At 32.2% G+C, this 23,343-nt stretch overlaps 3 protein-coding genes across 8 annotated transcripts in view; 2 read left to right on the top strand and 1 right to left on the bottom strand.

Moving 5' to 3' along the window:
- M7BP (Myosin-7a binding protein) overlaps window positions 1–23,343 on the top strand; it is an 87,419-nt gene that overhangs the window by 22,219 nt on the left and 41,857 nt on the right. For 5 of the 6 annotated variants that reach the window (XR_014878377.1, XR_014878375.1, XR_014878376.1 and 2 more), the window contains exons 3-6: window positions 17,534–17,656; window positions 18,267–18,367; window positions 19,353–19,499; window positions 20,023–20,106. Coding sequence is in view for 3 of the 6 variants with exons in the window: in XM_085192156.1 (XP_085048282.1) it covers window positions 17,534–17,656; window positions 18,267–18,367; window positions 19,353–19,499; window positions 20,023–20,106 (455 nt within the window). In the remaining 3 variants the exon portion in view is untranslated. The remainder of the gene's footprint in view (window positions 1–17,533; window positions 17,657–18,266; window positions 18,368–19,352; window positions 19,500–20,022; window positions 20,107–23,343) is intronic. The other variant, XM_085192157.1, reaches the window with a different exon arrangement.
- LOC146536020 (uncharacterized) lies at window positions 216–2,922 on the bottom strand. Its single transcript, XM_085192171.1, has 3 exons — window positions 2,766–2,922; window positions 2,294–2,424; window positions 216–446 (listed from the first exon to the last, which is right to left on the bottom strand). Exons 1-3 carry the CDS (start codon window positions 2,920–2,922, stop codon window positions 246–248), a joined length of 489 nt encoding a protein of 162 aa, XP_085048297.1. The 3' UTR covers window positions 216–245.
- LOC146536019 (uncharacterized) lies at window positions 7,920–8,476 on the top strand. The gene has a single exon (XM_085191400.1). The coding sequence runs from the start codon at window positions 8,176–8,178 to the stop codon at window positions 8,410–8,412; it is 237 nt and encodes a 78-aa protein (XP_085047526.1). The 5' UTR covers window positions 7,920–8,175; the 3' UTR covers window positions 8,413–8,476.

Here is a 23,343-nt window from a genome sequence, read left to right as displayed (position 1 = left end):
TTATAGTCAAACCCTATTGTGCCACAATGGCCTCATAATTAAATTTGATTTTTTGAAGAGTGATAGCATCGAAATATTCTCGTAGTTCGTTTTTAAATAATATAAGCAGAACATGTAAATATACAAATAAAATATTAAATATCAGCATTTATTGAAAAAAACATTCGTAATATAATCATAAAAACAAAAGAAATCCCAGTACAATACAATTATTATACAAACATACATTTGAGTCTTTTTTCCCTTTATTTCTTTTTGGTACCCACCTTAGTTCTGGACACCGAAGCAGAAGTTTTGACAAGCGGTGAGGCAGTACTGACAGACGAGACTGTTATTGGACTGACCTCGCCCGTAGTGATGAACCTCTTTACTTTATTCTTCAAGTCTAAATATATTTCATTCTGGTGGTTGAGTTGGGGCAAAACGGAAATGCGTTTATCGGTTTCCTGAAACAAAAACATCATTTTTTAATATTATTATTTTAATAATTAAAATTATACACTACTAATAATTATTATAGCAAAAAATAAATTAGAAGTCATCCTGGCGCAGCGGTACAGCGCCTGACTGTAAATGTTTCGTTACTTGTGGGTTCAATTCCCTTTCGAAAAATTAATTATTTTCATTCCGCCACTTAACACGCAATATCTCAAAAGTTTAGTGGTGCCTGAGGAATCTAGTTCTGTGATATTAGGTTCCATCTACCTGCGCAACTGTTATGTGCGATTCCTATAGCACAAGTCTTACCAGACTCAAAACAACAACAAGTATTTTTTTTTCCTAACTGTGGAACAACACTTTAAAATTGTTAAAAATATTTAATAAATAACATTATGATAATTCCTAGTAATTATCTTTGGGTAACGGAAATTTGTAAAAATCTCCCTTCAGAGATGCTAAGAACATAAATAAGTTGTATATAATAAGAGTATGAGACTTTTGACGTAGCTTGATGAATGGCTTAGCGGTCAGACCGTTTGGAAGGTTTCCAGAGGCGCGGGTTCCAATCCCGCGACATTCACATACTTATTTATATGTTTTCTAAGAAGTATCAAAACAACAAGTTATTTTGAAATATATGTAATCAAACTCTCACAATGAACCCGCTACTATCACGATACAGAAGATGGACAGACATCTATAAATAAACATATATTTACTTGTACTTCTTATATTAGTTTTGATTATACAACAACAGTTGTAATATTTTTTTACAAATAAACAAGTTCCCGGATTGCATTCATCTATAACGGAGCACGCCATGTTTAATAGTTACGCGTATTAGGCACAGTGTTTACGATTATATTAGCATTACACAATTAATTTATGTTCGTAAAACTATTGTACAAAGCACTAATTCAACGGCCTTATTTAGTTTTTAATATTTACATTTTTAAATGCTCTCTATTCGCGGTAAGAGAGTGAATGATAAGAGAAATGTATTTTTTGTACAATAGAGTTAAATTTGACAACATCAAGGGTGATTGATGTTAAGCGTTGCTTGGTGCGGTGTACGCTTGCCACGAAGATGTCATTTCCTGTTCAAATATAAAAATAATTGTTTGATGGCGGAATAGAACGCCGCACTAAATTACAATGGTATTTGTTTTAAGTTTTCGCTTCGTCTATCATAGCGAAGTCCAGATTCCAGGCTTTATTAGTGTGCGGAATAATGAAAATAATTTTGTGCCTGAAGCGGGAATCCAACTCGTAATCATTGTTTCTTGTTATACGCTGTCCCACCGCGCCATCATGGTCTCATAGATAAATGTGCTAATAGTACAAATATTGGTTAAGCTAAAAATATACGACCGGGTGCCGAACAAACACTATTAACGTTTTTCTTCACAGACACGTCAATTAAATATCATTGTCATGTCACAGTCAATCAATCAAATAAATACTACTTTACATATTTTCTTAACATAATAGAAATATGTAAAGTATTTTTAAACACTATTTTTCTTACATAACCTAAATTATACATTTACAACATAAAATATATGTTTAGGATATGGGAAGGCAGGAAAGAGCTCGAGCGGTGAGTGCAAGCATTAATAATAATAAGCATTTTGGAAGTCCACATGTAGAGGCCATCAAGTAACAGCGGTACGAGGCTTACAATTGGACGCAACGATTGTGGGTTTGATTCCCACTCGGGAGGATGAAACATGTTCATTTCCTAGGTCTAGTAACAAAAAGAAGAGCTAGGTTAAGTCCTCAGGAGAAAGGTAATAAATACATTTACAGCATAAATGCCGACATTTTACAAAAGATGTGTAAACGTCATTACCTGTCTAATAACAATCACGTAATAAATTCTCTTGTGTTCGAACTTGTCTGTCGCGTACACGTACGTGGGCATGCTGAAGAGATCCTTCAACACACCATTCTCATCGCACAAATCAAATTGCGTGTAGACACCTGTACGAAAACAAATGTTTATTGCTTAATTTCCAAGGAATTAAGGTTTAAAATTATTACATTAAAGGAAAACGTCTTGAAAAAACAGCATAAAATTTGACATACTCTTATGTATAATTTAGAAGAAATAATTATTATATTCAAATTACATATAATCATTTCCTCGATCTAGTGACGAAGCAAAGCACGGCGTTGAGTTCCGCCACTCCACACATTCGGAGACGGAAGTGAAGAAGTCTTAATGGTAACGGAGTGTCCACTGACTGCGCACAACGGAGGGAACACGGGGTTCCATGCCATGTGCGGGATCCATTTTGAAGCTAAAAAAATGCGTTGCTTACCCAATTGGCATTTCTTTCGTATATATTCCAACATGATGCGCACTGGACACTTGGGGTTTACCACTAACGTCTTCTCCACTGAAGGGTCCGTATCAGAGGACCGGCGTCGCAGGGTAGATAGCTCGGGTGCATCTTTGTACGCTACTACTATATACATTTAGTATTAAGAAGTAAGAAAATTTATTTATAGTTTATTATAATTATGTTTTTATTAAACAAGGCGGAAAGATATATGGATTATATTTATTTATTCTATATTTTATACAATGATAGGTATGTGTCATATTTGACATAATGGGATTATTTTTTAATTTTTTTCGCTAGCATTATTAACTTAGGAGGCAAAAACCTTAACACGTATTTTTGATACGTCGAAGGCCAATATTTATTTAAAGCCTATTTTTATATATAAAATGTTTTACAATTCATGTGATGCTGTTTCAAACACAATTTTAAATTAAAAGATTGAACAAGAAAAAAACTACAGAAAACAATTTAAAAATAAACAACAAAGGGAACTCACTATTATTATATGAAAAGGAATCCGACATTTTGATTATCTGTATCATTTATCTACGTTCATTATAAAAATCATAAAATGCTCTCTTTAACAGCTTCCTATAGTAAAATTAAGAAACAATGTATGTATGTATGTACATAATTTCCTTATTGTACTTTATGCTGTTTGTTTTCAAGAGATTACGTCTACGTGAAGAAAAAATGTACCCTGCTATAGAGAGAGCGTGTTGTTAAGATAACATTATAATATTTTTATATGTTCCTAAAAAAATGTTTTCTTTCCTACGTGTGGAATACAACGAAAAACATTAAAAATATTTATACATTATATTTCGAAGTAAACTAACACTAATCATACCAATACTCATGTATTCCTATTTCTACCGACGCGGGTCAAATGACCCGTTTTTAAAAAAATGCATAAATTATTATGACGAGTGAAAAATACATAATTTAGGCCAATTGTATACATAAATAAAATATTTATTTTTTAAATAATGATGAATAAGTTCAATTAATTAATTTATTACAGAAAAAAACTTAAAAAAAAAATAAAACAAAAAAAGATTGTTTAGAGATTTTTTCGCCGGTGGTTACTTTATATAAAACCCTTTGTGTTGATTCCAGCCAGATAAAAAATATTGAAGATCTGTGCAGAATTCAATTCTCGAAAGGTTTTTTCTGTGCATTTTGTGCATATGCACCATTACCTGATTATCAATAATCAAAGAAAATGCCCCTAGAATAATAATAAATAATATCTTGTCTTTCATAATATATCGTTTAGTATATGCTACCAGGCCTACAACCTCCCTAAAACATCATAAATTTGAGTTCATTCAGGTGGTGAGCCTTCTATCAATTTTATCTGCAATTTCTGTATATCATGCTACCGCGTCATTTTTAACTTTCTGAACTCGACCTTTTCTGATTTACATTAAAATTATTGTCGCCTATGTTTTACTTACCTGAGAACTCACATTCGTCCGTAGTGTCAAATAAATATTTTTCTATGTTATCCACTTCACTTTTTTATAGTTTTTATTCAAATTTCGAACTACCTTCTAAATTCCGAACTCTTCATCTATGTTACTTATAATTTCTAATGATTTCAAATATCTTGAATGTTTCGATATTTTGGGAATAAGAATTATCAGTAAAATTATGAAATAAGAATTCTTGATTCGCAAAACAACACTATAACTTGAAATTTTTATTGTAATACTTACGCTTACGCTACATACACATACGCTGGGAGTAGAACGAGATTGGCTATGTATCCGCCAGCCAATAACTAAAATTTCATAATGCATATGCACAATATATGATGCTATAACAAAAATAACCATTACAATGATTTGTATCACAATACATACAAATCGAGATACAGAATCTTTGAGCGGGTCAAATGACCCGCTGCGGTAGTTAAGGCACATTACATATATTTCTCGGTAAAAAAAAATTATAAGAGAATAGTAAATCTTAAAAAACACATTCTCTGTATTGTCTAATAAAAGTCGTAAAAGTAAATGGCGATTTTTTATTTCAATTTTCAAGAAATTAACACTCAAAGTTTAAAATGGGTCATTTGACCCGCCATGGTACGATTAGTGCTAATAATATTGTCAGTATATATGTATATGTAATATTTATTGATAACCTAAAACGTAATGCGAATGTTATCCGTGTTAATAATTAAGTTTATCGGACAATTTGATAGTACCTATTCATTTCTTGGCGCTTAACATTCAAAAATATTTTTATGAAATGCTAACAGTTCTTGGGCATGAGTCAATGTTTAATATCCTATAAATCCCATTTGGGTGTATTTTTATTAATGTATTTTTAGCTTCACATTATATTCCGACTTTTCCGATAAGTAGAGGGAATATAGTTTCCGTTTTCCCTAACATTAGTGATTATTATTTGATATTTTACTTAAATGGAAGAGTTGTCATTTTCACAGAAAGAATAGGACTACATAATAAAATCTATCTTTTAACAGAAACTGTCCATTTGTTCTAACATATCTAACTTTTTTATCTTCAAGCTATATCGCCCATTTAGCAGAACAGAGAGAGGGACACTAGTGTTAAGAAACTCATACCTCATACCTCTTGTGTAAAAAGGATTCAACGTCGGCTACCCCGCTAGGGATACAGCGTGAAGGTAATTTAACTAAAGTACGATATTACTGTTTCAATCATTCCATCGTCTTATTTCTTATACGGTCATTACTCTACACGGACTGCAACAAGTAGCCTTCGGAAGGTCGCACGAACCCTGCATATAAATACCCCGCTTATAGTATTCATGTCCTAGTTTCATCGGTCTTTGAAGAACTATTGGATAACCTCAGGATTTCGTTAGCTTGATGAGTCACATGATAATGTTAAAAATATTTAGTAAATAGCAATGGAAGCATTGCGTGTTGAGTGGCAGAACTCAACGCCGCGCTTTACCTCGACACCAGAGCGAAGAAATAGTAATATTAACGCAAATAAATATTTCACTATGTAAATAATTTTTCATTTTCTTGCTCTGGTTAGTTAGTTACTGTAAGTTCTTTCTGCCCACCCAATTATAAGCGGGATTCAGCGTACACCTATATAAGTAAATTTTATAGTAATAACTTATAAAATGTTCAATTTCAATTTTACCCCTAGAAGAAGAGTAACTAAGAGTTTATAAATATTTTTCTTAGTGAGTAATTAATTAATACTTAATAAAATCTTCCTTTTCACAAGAAAAGGAAGATTTTATTAAGTATTACACAAGTAAATATTACAATATTTTAGTGAAGGACAATATATAAGTAATAATAGAAAGTTAGCACGCACGCGATTTGCTATATTCAACACTTTACATCTCAATTCTCAAGGTGACTGACGATAGCAATATGTTGCAGTAATATCTAGATAAATAATAGATTACAAACTTACGCATGTAAAGAGATAACTTTTGTTTTAATTGTAAAATATTTTTAACTATTCTGTGTATTGTATTAAGCTATGGTTTCTTATTTTCCTTATAGATATACTCTTCTCGTGAGGCTCTCATGCCGCAGTGGCACAGCCTCTGACTGTTATCACGAAAGATGTGGGTTCGATTCCTTCTTAGGAGAAGCGTGACGGCTCAACGCCGCTACTCCCACAGGGTAGGCAGAGGGAATCTAGGAACCTAGTGTTAAGATATTCCGTCCCCATTGAAATCGAATTCTTTCGGCATAGCGTTTAGAGTGGCACACTTGTACCCCTGCGACTGGCCTATATATTTTGTATTCATCTTTAGGCACTCCGCAAAAAACAGGAAATGCGTGAAAATAAATAGTATAAAAGAAAACCAATTTAAGTTTAACTAAATAATAGAATGTTCAATGCGTATCAAATGCTCTCAAATGTCACAAACACTTAAAGAACTTAGCAAAAAAATATCTAAGAGATTTGTTTATTGTTAACTTTTTCTTAAGGAAATAATCACTATGTTAGTCGGTAGTAGTTGGTAGGCGACGCGGTTTTGAGAATCTACTGATAATAAGGATCAGTTTTTACTTACGTCAAACATAAAAAATGATCAAATTAAGTAAATTGTTTTAGTTACTAAATTTACTTATAGCAGATTATAAAAATTAGTTACCTACTAATTTTATATTTTTAATATAAGGTTTTTGTATTAGTAAATTTGAAATAAATAAAGTAAACATTATATTTATATGGGTATTAAAAAACCGAAGACTTCACAATGTTCTTGATAATAAACACTACAATGTATACCTAATAATACTGGACTAGTATATAGTATATACTACAACAAACTACAAATATTGATATCTGTATTATTATTATTTTAATAAAGATTAAATACTAGCAATTCGCTCGCGGCTTCGCCCGCACGTACTATACAATTATTTATTTTCTCATCTGAATTACATGATAATTTTAAAGACATAATCTTGTATAACAATAATAAATACCCCCAATAATAATAAATATTCTCAAATATCTTTCATGTACAGACAGCGATGAGTTAGTTTTATTATATGTTTTTTTTTCCAATTATATAAATTCGCACTAAATCACTAGCACTAAAATTCATTTAATCTTAATAAAAATACACCGACTTTAATATGTCTTTACCTCCATATAAAAAACTTGCATAAAATTAGCATTAGTTCCTTTATATGAATAGAAATATAAATATGTAAAAAATATATAAATTTTGATTTTAATATATCCTTCAATAGCAATGAATTGTTTTCATTGTTCTCATTCTGGTAACAAGACAAAGCGCGACGTTGAGTTCCGCGTCTCAACATACAATGTCTCGAAAATAGAACGGAAAGTGGTTGAAAAAAATATATTTTATAGCGCCGAAGCCTTCATATTGTTTAGTATAATTTTTTTTTTTTTTGTTATTAATTTAATTTTTCTATTTTCAAATTGAATTTTATAAAATTATCAAATTTTACATATATCTTTATTTTTCCTCAAAAAATAAAACAAAAACAAATGAAACAAAACCATAGCAAAGGTCATCGTCCACTCACGCGCAGCCTTGACCGGGAAACGGTTGCATTCACCCGCATTTCATTTCTCAACGGTGGACGGTGGATCTAACTAGCGATTCATATTTCATAAGAGGTTACAACAGTGCAGGGCGCCTCCACCGACCGCCATTGCGCTTACGACGCCCAGATACTCCACACGCGCTTAAACAAAAAAATATAATATAATCGAACGATAAACGATAGTTAACTTGCAGATAAGTTAGAAGTAACTTAACTAATAGTTGACCGAGTGACAAACATGGTGCCAAACAGATGACTGGAGATTCAGTGATAATTAGATTAAATTATCATATTTTTTGGATAATGTGGATAAAATATTAGAAAATGGTATCAGCGATAGCCAATTTGGTCACGTTTAGTGTGGCAGCATGGCCGCCAGCTGCTCCCAGCTCCTTCCAGTCTCCCTTCCAGTTCCATCATCAAGGATCTAATTTCGCCATATTCGTGATTTTCTTTGCTCTATGTATGATGGAAGTTGTGGTTTTGAAGATAATAACCGAGGAGAGCCGGGAACAGTCGACTAGTGTTACCTCTATGTGGTTCGATATGGACGATGACTGAAGTGTTGTGATATGTTTTTTAATATAACGGGTAAAATAAATTTTAAACTTAAGGTATAAAATAATATTTCTTTTTTTATAAATCATATTCCATAATCCTATATATTTTACATGCACGTTACAGACATTGTGCGTGTCATTAAAGTTTTAAAATGACTCACAGAACTCAAACAAAGTATATTCTAATCTCAATACAATGTTGACATTCCACTATAGACATTAGACAGCATGTCTAATAACTGATAATAATTTTGAACTGACTGTTCACAAATTAAAATTTATTTTAAAAAAGTATTTTTGTAGAAAGAAAAATACTAAACTAAACGTAGCCGGATTTGAACTGAAAACTTGGAAACTGTCCAAATACACTGACCACTAAGCAATTCGCAGTTTTCTATAAGGGCAATTTAAGAAAAGTTTTAACAAAGGATTTGAACTTGCAATCTACAAGATATCATAATAACAAAGAAATCACTTTACAATATATACCTACATATGAATATATAAGAAAAAAATAGCTAAAACAACTAAAATATTTCATTGTGTTAACGTTTTATTAATTATTCTCTAATTTGCATTAAAACAATTATGAGAAACTACGAACTAGTTTAAGCAGTAAGTACTTTATTTAGTTAGTTTTTCCTCGAGAAAAAAAGTACATCGAGAAGATATGCATTTGGATTAGCAAACTTCAAAATCATTATCAATAGATTTTTATTCCTTGACTTAATGAATACTTCCTTATTATTTTTAAACGGGCAGCGTTAAGTTCCGCCATTAAACACCTATACCTATACATACAAATACATAGGTATAATTAAAAATTATATAAACAGCTTCAAGCAAGATTAACAAGCATCTCATGATAACTTGTAATTATTAGTTTCCTGTATAAACTTTGAACTGCATATCTGTTTTAGAACTACAGATTATTAAACTGTGTCAATATTTGCATATCCTACATTATTCTACACATATGTACCTTACATATCAATAAATAAATAAAATTAAATTAAAATGTCGGACGACGATTTCAAAATAACATTGTTTTTCCAAGTGAATACAGTTCATTAAATACCAAAACACAATAGAAAATTCTTAAGTATGGAAATTACGAAATTTTAAGCGCACAACAGTAAAGATATCCATATTAAAATAATTAATATTAATCAATAAATATAAACAATTTTAACTAAATAAAAATAATTATAATTCCAGCGGACGAAGACGCGCGGGGGGCGCTTGTATTATATTTATATATTATGTATCACCTATACCACTTATTTTCAGCGTCAATGTAGACAATGAGAAGCTGAAGTGTCAAGAGTTCAAGATACTCCGTTCTCTTCTTTCCGCCCGAATTGAGCGGCTTAACTCTACGCCGCACTGTTACTAGACTGTTTTTGTTTACTAAAGCGGAACAAAATTCTTCCTCGTGTATACTCTTTGGACCAAAAGATGAACTTCATTGCGATTTCTGGGGCTGTGGCATTAACTATTATAGATTTATTTGACATTCAAATAACGAAACATGTAATTTCTTATTTTGCATAAAATTATCTAACTTTCACTTTTATTATGGATTTGATCTGACTACCGTCGTATTGTATCATTGTGATTGACAGGCCATGTTACATCTATAAGAACAATCAGAAACAACTTTGCCAAAATGGTGTTAGTTTTTTTTCATATTACAATCTTCTTCTCTTCTTTTTACATATAAAATGTATAAGTAAGTCTTTTAATTATAATTTACATTTAAGTTTTTGTTACATTAATTATTAATTACCATTTATTTAATTACGAATCGTACAAAGATAAGAACATACCTATATAAATATAAACAACCAGTCAGTTCATCTTATACTTTTAGTATAGGAATTTTAAATACAATTCGTATATTATATTCAAATTACACTCGATTCAGAGTTCGAATAAAACAATTGGAGACAAGGAGTTCCGCCACTCAACACACTATGTCCCTTAACAATATGAAGTTCTGAGTGTCTTATCACTTAGGTTATATTGTTCAGATTAGGCTGTATACATTAATAAAATTATTATCTAATAATTTTATATATTTACTGTACGAGATACAGCGTGAAGCTGATTTAATTTTAAATGAAATTAAATTAAATTAGTTTTACGCTTTATCCCGTACGTTAGGTGTTGAGTGGCGGAACTCAAGGCCGCGCTTTTCCTTGACACCAGCGTAACCAGCTGAAACAATGTAACCAGATGAAAATATATATTTCAATATTTTTTTCCTATTCTCGAGTGGAGATCGACGTTTAACCAGTCGATTATGCACACTTTGTGCCCCTGCGCCATGTCTAGCCTCTTATAGTATTAATTAATACTTATCATTGAAAAGTTTGAAGTGATAAAAATGTATTGAACGACCAACATTTCAATGAAAGACTACCGTTTATTTATTTATCTATATACATAAAATCGAAAGGTCACTCACTCATCACCAAATCGCAGAAACTACATTTGCTAGGAATTTTAGTTATTTATAGGACGTAGGTACTCGCTGAGACGGGAATTTGCAATATTCGACTCCTAAGGGGTTGTAAGTTCTATCTAGAAACTTCGTTACTACTATTAGTCTCAAATTTTGCATGGACGTCACTTATAGGACGTAGGTACTCATGGAGACAGAAATTAATAATAACGTAGTTCACGCGGGCGAAGCCACGGGCGGGCCGCTAGTTTATATATAAAAACGAAAAAGGGAACTCAACACGGAAAATAAAAATAAATCAATTATTTCTAACAGAATTGTCAATACGCTAATTAGAACTTCCTGATTACCTTAGCTTTTTACTAACCGGAAGATAGTTTGACCTTTATAAAGTTGCAACTTGAACAATTTCTTAGGTTTAACTTTAATACATAGAAATAAAATTTCAATGTCTTTGAATATTTTAAGATTTCTTCTAAAATCAGGTTTTTTTTTAAGTTACATTTTAGGCTGATAGTGCCAGGATCTGAATCGTGGAGCTCTTCAAAGGTTACAAGTCATATAATTTATAACTATGAGCATATTATTTTTGTTTATTTTTAAATATATTTTCACATATTATTATAACTTAAATACCACACTTTATTTAGGTGATATTTTATTTAAATTATAAAAATATTATTATTTTTAATTATTATAATTATTAAAACCTACAAAACTACTTGCGTGTGCAATCATATTTAAGGTTAACATTGTAAGAAAAAAATTTATCTTATTAACTTAATTAGGTCGAGCTGTAGCTAAGTAACTATATCATAAAATCTAAGAATTTGAATTACACGCACTTTAAATTGTTTTATCATCATGAAACTTGCAATTATATTTAGACTAGCGGCCCGCTCGCGGTTTCACCCGCGTAAACTATGTTATTATTAATTTCAGTCTCCATGACGTCTATGCAAAATTTGAGACTCCTAGCATTTGTAGTAACGAAGTTTCATACAAACTTTCGACCCCAAAAACAACCCCTTAGAAATCGAATATTGCAAATTCCCGTCTTAGCGAGCACCTACGTCCTATAAGTAACTTCTATGCAAAATTTGAGATTCCTAGCACTTGTAGTTTCTGAGATTTCGTGATGAGTGAGTGACCTTTCGATTTTATATATATAGATTAGATGACAATACAATTTTATAGTATCATAGAGCTGGTCTGATGATGGAAATGGAAGATGGCTGATGGAACCTTGGACTATTCACTAGTACTCTTCTCTCTTCTTATGCACTCACGGTATATAAATACGTATCACTACTTCCGCAAACATTACAACTATATAAATATAGTAATATGAAAAATGTATAAAAAAAAAAAGATCTATTTCGTATTAATTATAAGTTATCGACACTTGTATCTATATTAAATTTTTGCTTATTATTTTTTTGCTTATATTTATGTTGCATTCGTGAGGTTTTATTTAAACAATGGCCATTTAAATAGCAGCGACTATATATTTACCAATAGCTTCTCTAAAAAAGATTTTTTTTACAGAACAAAATATTTCATTTCGCCAAGTGAGAATGTGAAGTGGTAATCGAACCGACAGCCATTACACACACACCACACGGCGGTTACAGTCATAACCTGTCCACTGCGCCATCCTTATGGTATAGGTAATTCCTTATTTATATAGCGAACTCAACTCCAGCTGATTCATAATACTCTTCAGTATTCTCTTCATGGTGCGTGTCAAAAAATGCATGAGGCTTTTTAAGTGACCGTCCTACATTAACAGAACACTGACTTCTGAAATGTCAACCGACGTCATCCCTTCGCACTATATTTTTTTTATTATTAAACTTTGCTTCTTAATATAAAATATAATATTATGTATTATTTTACATACAAAATTGTGATCAGTCCACATAGGTTATCAATTTCCTCAATTCCTTATTGGTTGGGTTAATAGAAACACTTTCACTTAGTTCCTTTAGGAGTAATTAATATAAGCGGACGAAGAACTTGATTTAGAAAAAAACTAAAGGTATATATACATATTTCTAAATCTAGAAAGTAAACTTATAGGCTTTTCAGGCGAGTCATAGGAGAACAGCTTCTGATTATTATTATCTAATGGTAGTGCGCTCGATTTTTTCGAGGAGGATATGTGAATGAAAAAAAAAAAAGATTTTATTTTAGATCGCCCTAAAATTGAGTGGATTTATAATTTTGGCACATTGGGTTGTTTGTTAGGAAGTCTGTGAAGTGTCATTGATATTTTAATTTAATTATAAACCGAAATAAAAACTGCATACGTTATTGAAATCAATTAATTTATGATAATATATCATAACTATAGATGATGTTCTTATTAAGAAAATAAAAAAAATCCAAAACACTGACCCGGACCGAGGATTTACTACTATATATCATGTTGGTACCACATAAGCGAGTAGGTAGTAAAAGAGAACCGAAGTTGAGATGATGGGTTATGAGTGGCGAAAGTCAGCCCTGCACTGTATCTTATCACAGCCAGGAAATGAAAATATTAAATTTTTATTCGACGGAGTAGGAATCGAACCCACAACACCCTTGCTGACTTCCCCTGCGCTCTGCGCCACGAAGGCCCCGAATTATATTATTATCATAAGTATTTTAGTATATGAAAAGTTCTGGTCGGCCTTGTATCGAAGCTACTGTCCCAACTCAACCGCACCGATGTTGGGCAAGTAGTTGAGCAAGCGATACCTAACCTACTAGCAGGTAGTTAGCACATACAGAGCAAAAAGGAAATACGACAATTTTATATTAAACGTAAATAGTACAGCCATTGAGTATCTCATCGATTTTATTACAACATTTGTAAAATGGAGGATATTTTATTCCAGATTTTCACTTTTTTTTATTGAGGACTTAGTATTAACACAGTACATTATCTTCCCTTTCTTCCCGAATTCAATACGGTTTGCGTGTTGAGTGATAGAGTTCAACGCCGCACTTATTGCGGATGAAGTAAAGTGAACATCCAATCCACAACCGTCGTGTTTAATGTCGACAACCTCGACTTCACTTTAGTGGATTCCATTCGTATTTGAGGGAGGTTTATTTTTAAAACATTATAATTCTGAATTGCTCTTGAATTCAACACCTAATATTTTTTATATGATAGAATGGTAGTTAAAGGTAACGTAGGAACCTAGTATTAAGAAACTCCGTTCCCATTAACACAATATCGTACCCCACTCTCCGCCAAATTCTCCAGGCATTGCCTGTTGAGGGGCGGAACTCAAGGATTGAATGACGATGCGAATTGACGTAAATTGTTTATTTCTTTGGCGGCCTCGATCGAGATATTTCTAATCTCTGAAATCGAAGGCAATAAGGAAAGAGAAAAAGGTTTCCAGCCCCTTGCTAAAGGTGAGAGATGCGTCACCGAAGAGTAGGAACTTTTCCCCATTTTCGCTCAACTTTTGAGATATTGTATGATGAGTCTTGAAACCTAATACGTAACATTTTGCCTTCCAAAGTAGACAAATAAAAATAATTAATTACTCTAAATGGGAATCAAACCCACAACAGATAAGAATATCACACGCAGTCACACTAGACCACGGTGACAATATATTTTATGGTAACTATTATTATTTACATTAAATATTTTATATATTCTTAAAATGTCTATTTAAAACATAATGGTTTTAGCAATAACTTAGCTAATTTTAGTGAATATATTATTTGAGCGAGCCGAATATGAATTATGTAAGCCAATGTCAAGGCTGCGCTTGCGCAAGAAGCTTGAATCGTTATTTTTTTTTGCCATACAAACGTATAATTTTTGTAGCAGGGTGGTGGAGCTGTGACGTTTCAAGTGTATAAGTAACGGTCACGGCTTCCAATTCCACTTCGGGCAACGAAATTAGTTCAATATATTTTTTTCTTATTAATTTGCTCGGGCAAGAGCTAGAACACTAATCTGTCTTTAAAAGAGGGATCAATAGAATTCAATTTATCACTTTGCCCATTATGCAAAAAAGTACAGAAAAAATTACCATTTTTATATCACAAGGCTGTTATATATAAAAATTCGGCGTTAAGGTGTGGTAAATCTGCAATTTTATACAAAATATTTCTAATTAGATAAAAAGTAAATTCAGAATGATTCAACAATATAAATTCAGAAATTACGTAAGAAGAACATTTATAAAATGATTCATTTACATTTTATGGGGCTGTTTATTTTATCACCGTTAATAGTATTATTAAAAACACTAAGCTAATTTGTTATTCTTCTATATTCGATCTATTCTAGAGGTATCATTCAACGTTAGGTTTACTTTTTAAATTCTATAAAAAAAATGCATCGTTCGTATCGTATGAAAAAAAATCTTGAACTAATTAACTTGACCTTTGCTAACATTTCCTATAAATATAAAAATATAATTCATATAATAAATTGCTAAATTAAAATATAACTCATATAATCAATTGCTAAATTAAATTAGTAGTTGCAGTGTCCTTGGTAGCGATTAAATATATTTTTTTAAAGAAGTGAAGTTTTTAATTTCATTTAGTCGTTTTTAATACTTTTTTTCTATCAATGTCAATAGTTATTATATGATAATGAAAAATTAAAATAATATTTTTAAATATTCTGTATTCAAGTAGATGTAAGATATTATTTATTCTAAATATTCTTTATTCAATCGAGAACAGTCGGCAAGAAACGGTTCGGAATCATACTCTTCATTTACTGAATGACTGATAGAAAACTCCACCCCTCTTTGAGATCTCGGTTACCTTCAAGAACAGCCAGCTTTCTGAGAAAGAGTGAAAGTTAAAGACAGTTTTTCCTCCAAGGCATCAAACCCACCACTATAGAACCAAAACTATACTTGTACGGTCAGACACTGGTCTACTACGCAGCAACCTTAGTGACAAAAGGATATTTTGAGATCGCTTTTAATTAACATGCTCATGCAAATTGCTTCACACAGGATTCAGACATGAGTTACTTATTTGTAATTTTATTTCTTTATTTATGTTGACATGTTGTATAAAATAATAAAACTAATAATCCATAGTCATACAAAGTAACTTATGGTTAAGGTTAAACGTATCTACACGACATACACCATAAGTATGTTCTATATTTTTCATCTAATTCTAGAGACACTAATGTTTTATATATTGCGCCGTTACAGGTGTAAAAATTCTACTAAAATATTATAAATATGATAAGAAATTATGTTAAATAATAGTTAAAGACTTGAATCAAAAAAAGATTGATTTCGAACTGGCTATTTAAAAGTAACTAGTGTCGACTATACAATAGTGATCTAGAATTTTAAATCTGAGCAGGTCTCTTCGTCCTCATTTCCATTTCTTTTTAAGGCAAGTTTTAATGTCCCACACGTACGTTGTTTTAAAGGGCAAGGTCCTAAATATCTATGTCATTGTCATATTAAATTATAAAACATCTTCATGTTTTTTCCTGCAAAGTAGGATAGACAGGGGTGTGTTGTGTATTTGGGGTGTATTTGCTATTGTTGTTATGATCGTGTGTGATAGCTGTGGTTTCAAATCCAATTTGGAGAAAGTCATCTCTCAATTACAGCTTACCTATACAAAAACAAAAATATAGATAAATATTTACGAAAGGAATAATTATAATAAACTTCCACGCGGCATATAGGAGAAGGTAGATGGAAGGTATAAAGAAACTTCTTTCCCCGCGCGTGGCGATCTGCAATTTTTGTCATTAGCAAGAAGAAATAAAAAAATCCTGCAAGTGGGAATTGAACTAACAACCGTAGCGTTTACCTCTAAATTAATATTCTTTTAAATTATAAATCTGCATCCATTTTATATACGATTCAGTTCTTTTGTAAATTAGATCTTAATGCTCAAGTTGTGCAACAACAGCTCATGTACCAACTGCAAAAGCCTTTCCCAACGCGACGAGGCGACGCAAGAGACCTACATTAACAGATACACCAGCCAGGGTGATGACGTATCACCTGCATAGGGGCAATAACGTATATGACGTGGCCGTTTATTACGTCCTCTGTGATAGACTGATTGATTGATGTTTTTAGGCAAGCTTGAAAAAACATAAAACTACGTTTTCTTGTATAAGGTTCTTTATTTCCTCATGTAATTTAGATAAAAAGAAGTAGTACAGTAAAAATTCACTACATTTCCCGTTTACTTTTATTATATTTTTAAATATAAACATGGGGAGATTAGTCATGGCGCAGAGGTATATGCGTATGACTGTAAACGCAACAGTTTGTCGGTGCGATTCTCGAGGAAATGAAATATTTAATACCATTATTTCCCTCACTCTAGTAACGAGGAAACGCGCGGCGCTGAGACCCGCCAATCAACATGCAATATCTCCAGAAAGTAAGAAAAAGTAGATGAAAAATCATTTTTTCAAAGGGAAATGCAACCCACAATCATCGTAGAAAACAGATACATGCCCATTCTAAGTTATAACGGTGCTAAATCTCATAATAACTTACATTTAACTAACACTCATGGACATAAGAAGGGGTAGGCAAGGCATACCGGCCATACCCACCCCAAAACTTTTAGTAACATAGCTTTAAGCCCGAAATATATTTTTATAATAATATATATATTTTTTCCTTTCCAGTGACGAGCGAAAAAAGCCAGAACGGTTGTGTATCACTTCTAAAGAAGAATATAACAACATATGTCTTAGATGTGGCGGAGACCAGCTCGGGGGCGCGGTGCCGTGCATATGCGAGCATTACCAGTGAGTATTAGTTAATAAAATACATATAATAACATTGTAACCGATCGCAATCTGTCATGGAAAATATATGAAGAAAAGCTATTATTGGGGAAATTTATTAAAGTAATAGGACCCAAAATTGTTTATTTTTTTTAACTAAAGCAAGTTTGCTATTATATTATGTAAGGCGTGTTTTGGTTAACCGACAAACCTATTAGACAATTTAATTATTCTAATAATTATAACGGGTACTAGGTTCGATTTCAAAATTGAACAGATATTTATAATTAGATTCAGTATCTTTTCTATGTTTAAATTTATGTATTTGTATAATTTACACAATATCTCGTATAAGGGATGTCCTACTACTTATACGGCTAAGGTAAGGTAAAGGTGTCTCGAGAATTCGGCAGATGGTAACGAACAGAATTATCTTAAGGGAACAGAGTGTCTTAATACTAGAATCTCATACATTTACGTATCTCTAGAATACATCTTTGATGAAAAATAGAGGGGAAAGCACAACAGTGTAGAGAAAATTAATAATAACAACCATTAAATAGTCATGGAATAAAAATATTCATATTAATATATTACACATAATTATAATGTTTTTGTATTCTTTTTCCAGTCCTATCAAATTTGAATCAGGCGCGTGGTTTTTGAGACAAGTGCAACGTGCTCTCAGCCTTATGCCGTGGTCATTCAGCACAGACAAGCTAGAGCAAATTGGTAAGATATAGAAACATATAATTATCAATAATTATTAATAATTCACTTGTTACTAAATGCGTCTCAATAGCATCTTTCACGCTAAAATTAAGAACATTTTGCATCTTTTGTATTTTTCAATTAAATCAAGAAAAAATATTAAATCTGCTAATAAATACGCAAATTTAGATAAATTTTAAATTTGCAAACCATTGAAAAATACTTTTCACTAGATACCCTTGCGCTCTAGCAAAGTAACGTAACTGTTTTTTTTTCCTTCTCGAGTGGGAATCGAACTCATGACCGTTTCTTCTACGGTTCGTTCTACGGTCTGTCGCATTTACATTATCTATATATATAAAAGGGCTTGTCCTCACTGACTGAGGTAAGACGCACGCACAGCTGTAACCGCTGTGCGTAGAAACGTGGAATTTGGACAGATGTTTACTTTCGTAATCTGGACATCCACTAAGAAGGGATTTTGCAAAATTTTAACCCTAAAGGGGTGAAATAGGGGTTGAAAGGTTGTATGGAAAAAAATTTAAATCGGCATCGATTTTCATAAAATTTAAAATTAAAATTTTTAAAAGTATTTAATTGAACACGTGTTTCATCGTTTTCTAGAATTCTCCCCCTAAGGGTGCATATAAGGGGTTGAAAGTTTGTATAGATTTATTTTTAAATTGGCACCAATTTTTATAAAATTTGAAATTCAGACTCTTATAAGTATTTAATTGAACATATGTCTCATAGTTTTCTAGAATTCACCCCCTAAGTGTGCAAATAAGGGGTTGAAAGTTTGTATGGAAAAATCATTAAATCGCCACCGATTTCTATAAAATTAGACATTTAGACTCTTAAAAACATTTCATTGAACACATGTTTTATGGTTTATTAGAATCCCAAAATACGCAAGCGAAGCTGCACGCGTCCGCTAGTATTAAAATATATACTAAAATATTTAATACTACTAATACTAATATTAAAATATCTATTTATATTTCAGAAGAAGAAGACTGTGATGGACCCAGCTCCAGCGAAGGTCGTACTGACCTGCACAATGTTAGAGAGTTCCTGGAAGCCATCTCCGCACGCCTCACCGGGGGACCTCTTGAGGGTACGCGAGTGGCGCCACTGTATGACCATCCCGCTTGTAAGTTATAGTTATATAAATATTTTAATAAACTAAATTACTTAAAACATATGTTACTTAAAATTACGGTACTGTAGACGAGTCGTAGCCGGCCTGATGTTAGGTGTAGTTGGCTGCGCAGATTTGATTTTAGTGTTTTTCTTACTTTTGTTTATTTTCTTGCCGAGCGTACAATGCCCAAAATTTCCGAAAACTCAACTTCAAGGTGGCCACGAGTCATCGAGCGTACTGTAAACTTTAGTAATTACTTAGTTGTTAATCCGTATGCTGTGACAAAGGACATTTTAAATTTTTTTTGTTAAAATTTATAGTCTTAAATATCATTATTATAAGTATTTTTTTATGCGTGATGATAACTTATTAATTAATTCTAAAAAAATAATATAAAATCCTTAAAAAGCAAACTAATTAAAGACTATCATCTTCAAAATTAGTTTATAATGTCTGTGTAAATATTGTAATTTGAAGTAAAAATACCGTTTTTCAATACATTAAAACTAAAAAAGCAATTATAAATATATAGATATAAGCATGTTCGAGCGTCACCACGCGATGCTACGCGATACACTCGCCGCGCTATCCACCGCGCTTCGGGACGCGCTCAGACGTAAGATAGCAAACACTGTTGCACCGGCTTTATATGCACTTCACTTATGCAGTAGTATATATGCAGAAATTCAAAGTCTTTTTATATTTGTATGGTTGTAAGCATGCATATGCGTATAACTTTTTGCTTATTGTATGAAAGCATGTTCGCACTGGTATATACTTAGTTATACACCTGGCAGTTGGTCTTGGTGTATTTAAGGTGTTTTTGCTATTATTAATATTAAGTTTTTCTGTCAATTTATTTTTATGTACAGTACAGTAGTATTATATTTATCGATTATAGTTTTTCCTTTGTATTTAATAAGCACATACTTAGGATATAGCAGGGAAAACCGAGCCTTTCCCCTTGCATCCATTTTGAGGACTGCGTGAGTGGCGGAATGTACATCGAGTTTTGTTTTCTTACCAGAGTGAAAACATAGCATACAACCATAATCGTTACAGTCAGAGACTCAGTAAAATGACAGACGAAAAAAATTGTGATGAATAACTCAACATTTTAATTTTCGTGCATTTTAAAGATACTTAATATATTTAGCAAATCAAAGAAAAACTTTACTTATCACGAAAGTAGTTATATGTATAAATAATATGAACCTTCACCCTAGTGAGATTTGAACCGATAACTATTGAGTCCTGTCAGATATAATTTAACAAGTACAAAAAGCGTCAATATTATCGCTCAATTTTAAGATTAATTTCTGAATAGCAATATTACTTATTGAAAATATTGCTTTATTATTTTCACAGGAGACTCTTAAAATATTTGGGACAAATATTTTATTTCTAATATTCCAAAGACTCAGTTTTAAATCTAGCTCTAGATCAAAGACAAATACTTATAATTTTGAGCTCAGAACACCTTGAGCACCTGGCGGTTGCGGCCCAACTGTAGACTCCAGGGGACTCTTTACATTCCATTAAAATTCTTCATCACTGTTCGTTGTGGCGGGGTCGCTAGCGACAGGGGAATCCCCTGTGGGACTCATAGCATCCTAGGTTTGTGCCCATCAAACGGCCAAAACTATGTTTCTTTTTATTTTAAAAGAAATCATTTAACACCTAACGTTTGGGCATCTAATGCTTTTCAAATGCTACACAATGATGTCAATTAGCGTTTTGATGGCATTCTAAAAGGTCATAAACCTTTTAATATAATAATAGTTTAAAAATAACGTCGTGGGATCGTTGTTATGCCTTTTATGTATGAGTAAACTCGAAATGTTAAATTATTAGGTATATTTACTTATATAAATTACTAAGATTTACCTGTGACTTAGGCCCAATTGATCATTTGAAATAACCCAGACCTTTGTACTCTGACCTGAGTACTCTGGTACTCTGAAACGATTAACGTGATGTAATATAGCCTATAGTCTTCTTCGATAAATGGACTATCCAATACAATATGTTTTCTTAACTCCAAACAGCAGTTCACACATTTACGTGTTCAACCACTCGTTCTTTATAATATTAGTATGGATAGGGTTTTTACCGGTATTATTTAATAAAGCTTGCAAAATGCTGTAAATGCATAATAATTAAAAAAACTACAAATTAAGACACTTCGCTTCCCGCGCTTCGCCACTCGAGACATTGCGTGGTAAGTGGTGGAAAAGTAAATAATTAATCAGCGGTAGGACACTGAGATCGAACCCACTACCGCCAAATTTATAATCACGGTGCGCCTCGAGTCATGAAAGCCTCGATCTAAGATTAAAAATTTTCACATGATTTTTTTTTTCCCCGAAAAAAATGTTATAACAAAACGATTGCCACTTGCAAATTACATTACTGTATAGAGTTCGTACACCTTGGTGACCTTCATTGTATTATGATATTACCATGGCGTGGCGGTCGTGGCTTCTATAAAAACGTGTTTGCTATTACGTCAGTGCACTTACAACTAATTTCTGCGATTATCTGTTAATGTAAAAGATGTTTTCGGGTTCCGTACCTCAAAAGAAAAAAATAACGATCGATCTCTTTGTCCCTCTGTCAGTTATTATAGATCTCCTAGGTAGAAAGAAATTAGGCGTCTAAGTAAGCAGAATAAAAAATAGGAGACTTATGGTACAAATGAAAGAAAAAATCCTAAATTTTAAAATTATTATATATTAATTTAGAAACATAAGATTAGACTTTCTTTTTAGCATCATGCTTTTTACTGTATGGCAGGGTAGGCAGAGGGCACTCCGTTTCCCACGTCCTCCATTCCCCCCCCAATTTTCGAGACATTGCCTGCTGAATGATGGAACTCAACGTTGCGCTGTCTAATTTATTTCCCTGAGTGGGAATCGAACTCTCAAACGTCACGCTTACAGTCAGGCGTGTTGCTTTGCGCCATAACGGCAGCCGGTTTTTGTTTTTCACTGGATATAACAACCGCTTCTGCTTTACTACATACGTATATTGTTTTTGTTGAAATATTTTGTAACATTTATTTGGAGGCCATCGTGGCCCAGAGGCACAAGGGTGTCACTGTAAACGCGACGGTTATGAGTTCAATTTCTACTAATCCCGCCGTTAAGTTCCATCACTCAACACACAATGTACTATTCAGTACTAATACTAATAACAGTATTCGATACCAAACTCGACTCCTCATCTGTAAAATATGTTCAAGTGCGAAACCCTGGCTTTATTATTCTATGCCTAATTAAAAATATTTAATTGTATAAAATAATATGTAATATATTTATACATTTAAATATTTAACTACAATTAGTATTTTTATAGCTTTTTTTTCACGGTGCCAATGAACGAAGCTCGTGGACTTTTAATTCTTCTTGCTCGTTTTGCGAAAATTTTAATGATACCTACCCATATGTTTTTGATATATTTAACAATATTATGTATTTTCGTATTATTTTAATATTAGTAGTATTTTAATATTATATATTGTAATATTTGGTATTTTCAATAAATGATCAGTTGCATAGCAGAACTACAAATTATAGAAAAATATTTATGTTTCTTTTTCTTTCTACCTTAACTTAATGCATAGAGAAGGTTAGACCGAGGGAACCTAGTGTCAAAACACTCTGTTCCACTCGATTTTCAGAGTAGACTGGCAGAACTCAACGCTGCTTTTTTGTCTTATTACCAAAACGAGGAAATAAAATAATCCCGCTGCCAACCACGACTGCCTTAAGCACCTTGAGGAATATTGTATAATTAAATAAATAACAACGAATAGAAAACCAAGGTCAATTAAAATTATTAATATTAAGTG

Source organism: Heliconius melpomene, chromosome 10 (genome assembly GCF_056956725.1).
Source record: "Heliconius melpomene rosina isolate 202511_hmr_F chromosome 10, ASM5695672v1, whole genome shotgun sequence".
NCBI lineage: Eukaryota > Metazoa > Arthropoda > Insecta > Lepidoptera > Nymphalidae > Heliconius > Heliconius melpomene.
This window is presented reverse-complemented; position numbering and strand designations above follow the sequence as displayed.

Coding starts and splice junctions, on each gene's coding strand:
- LOC146536020 (XM_085192171.1), bottom strand. CDS start 2,922: ATGTATATAGTAGTAGCGTACAAAGATGCACCCGAGCTATCTACCCTG. Junction 2,425..2,765: donor ACGAAAGAAATGCCAATTGG/GTAAGCAACGCA, acceptor GTTTTCGTACAG/GTGTCTACACGCAATTTGAT. Junction 447..2,293: donor ACGTGATTGTTATTAGACAG/GTAATGACGTTT, acceptor TTTTTGTTTCAG/GAAACCGATAAACGCATTTC.
- LOC146536019 (XM_085191400.1), top strand. CDS start 8,176: ATGGTATCAGCGATAGCCAATTTGGTCACGTTTAGTGTGGCAGCATGG.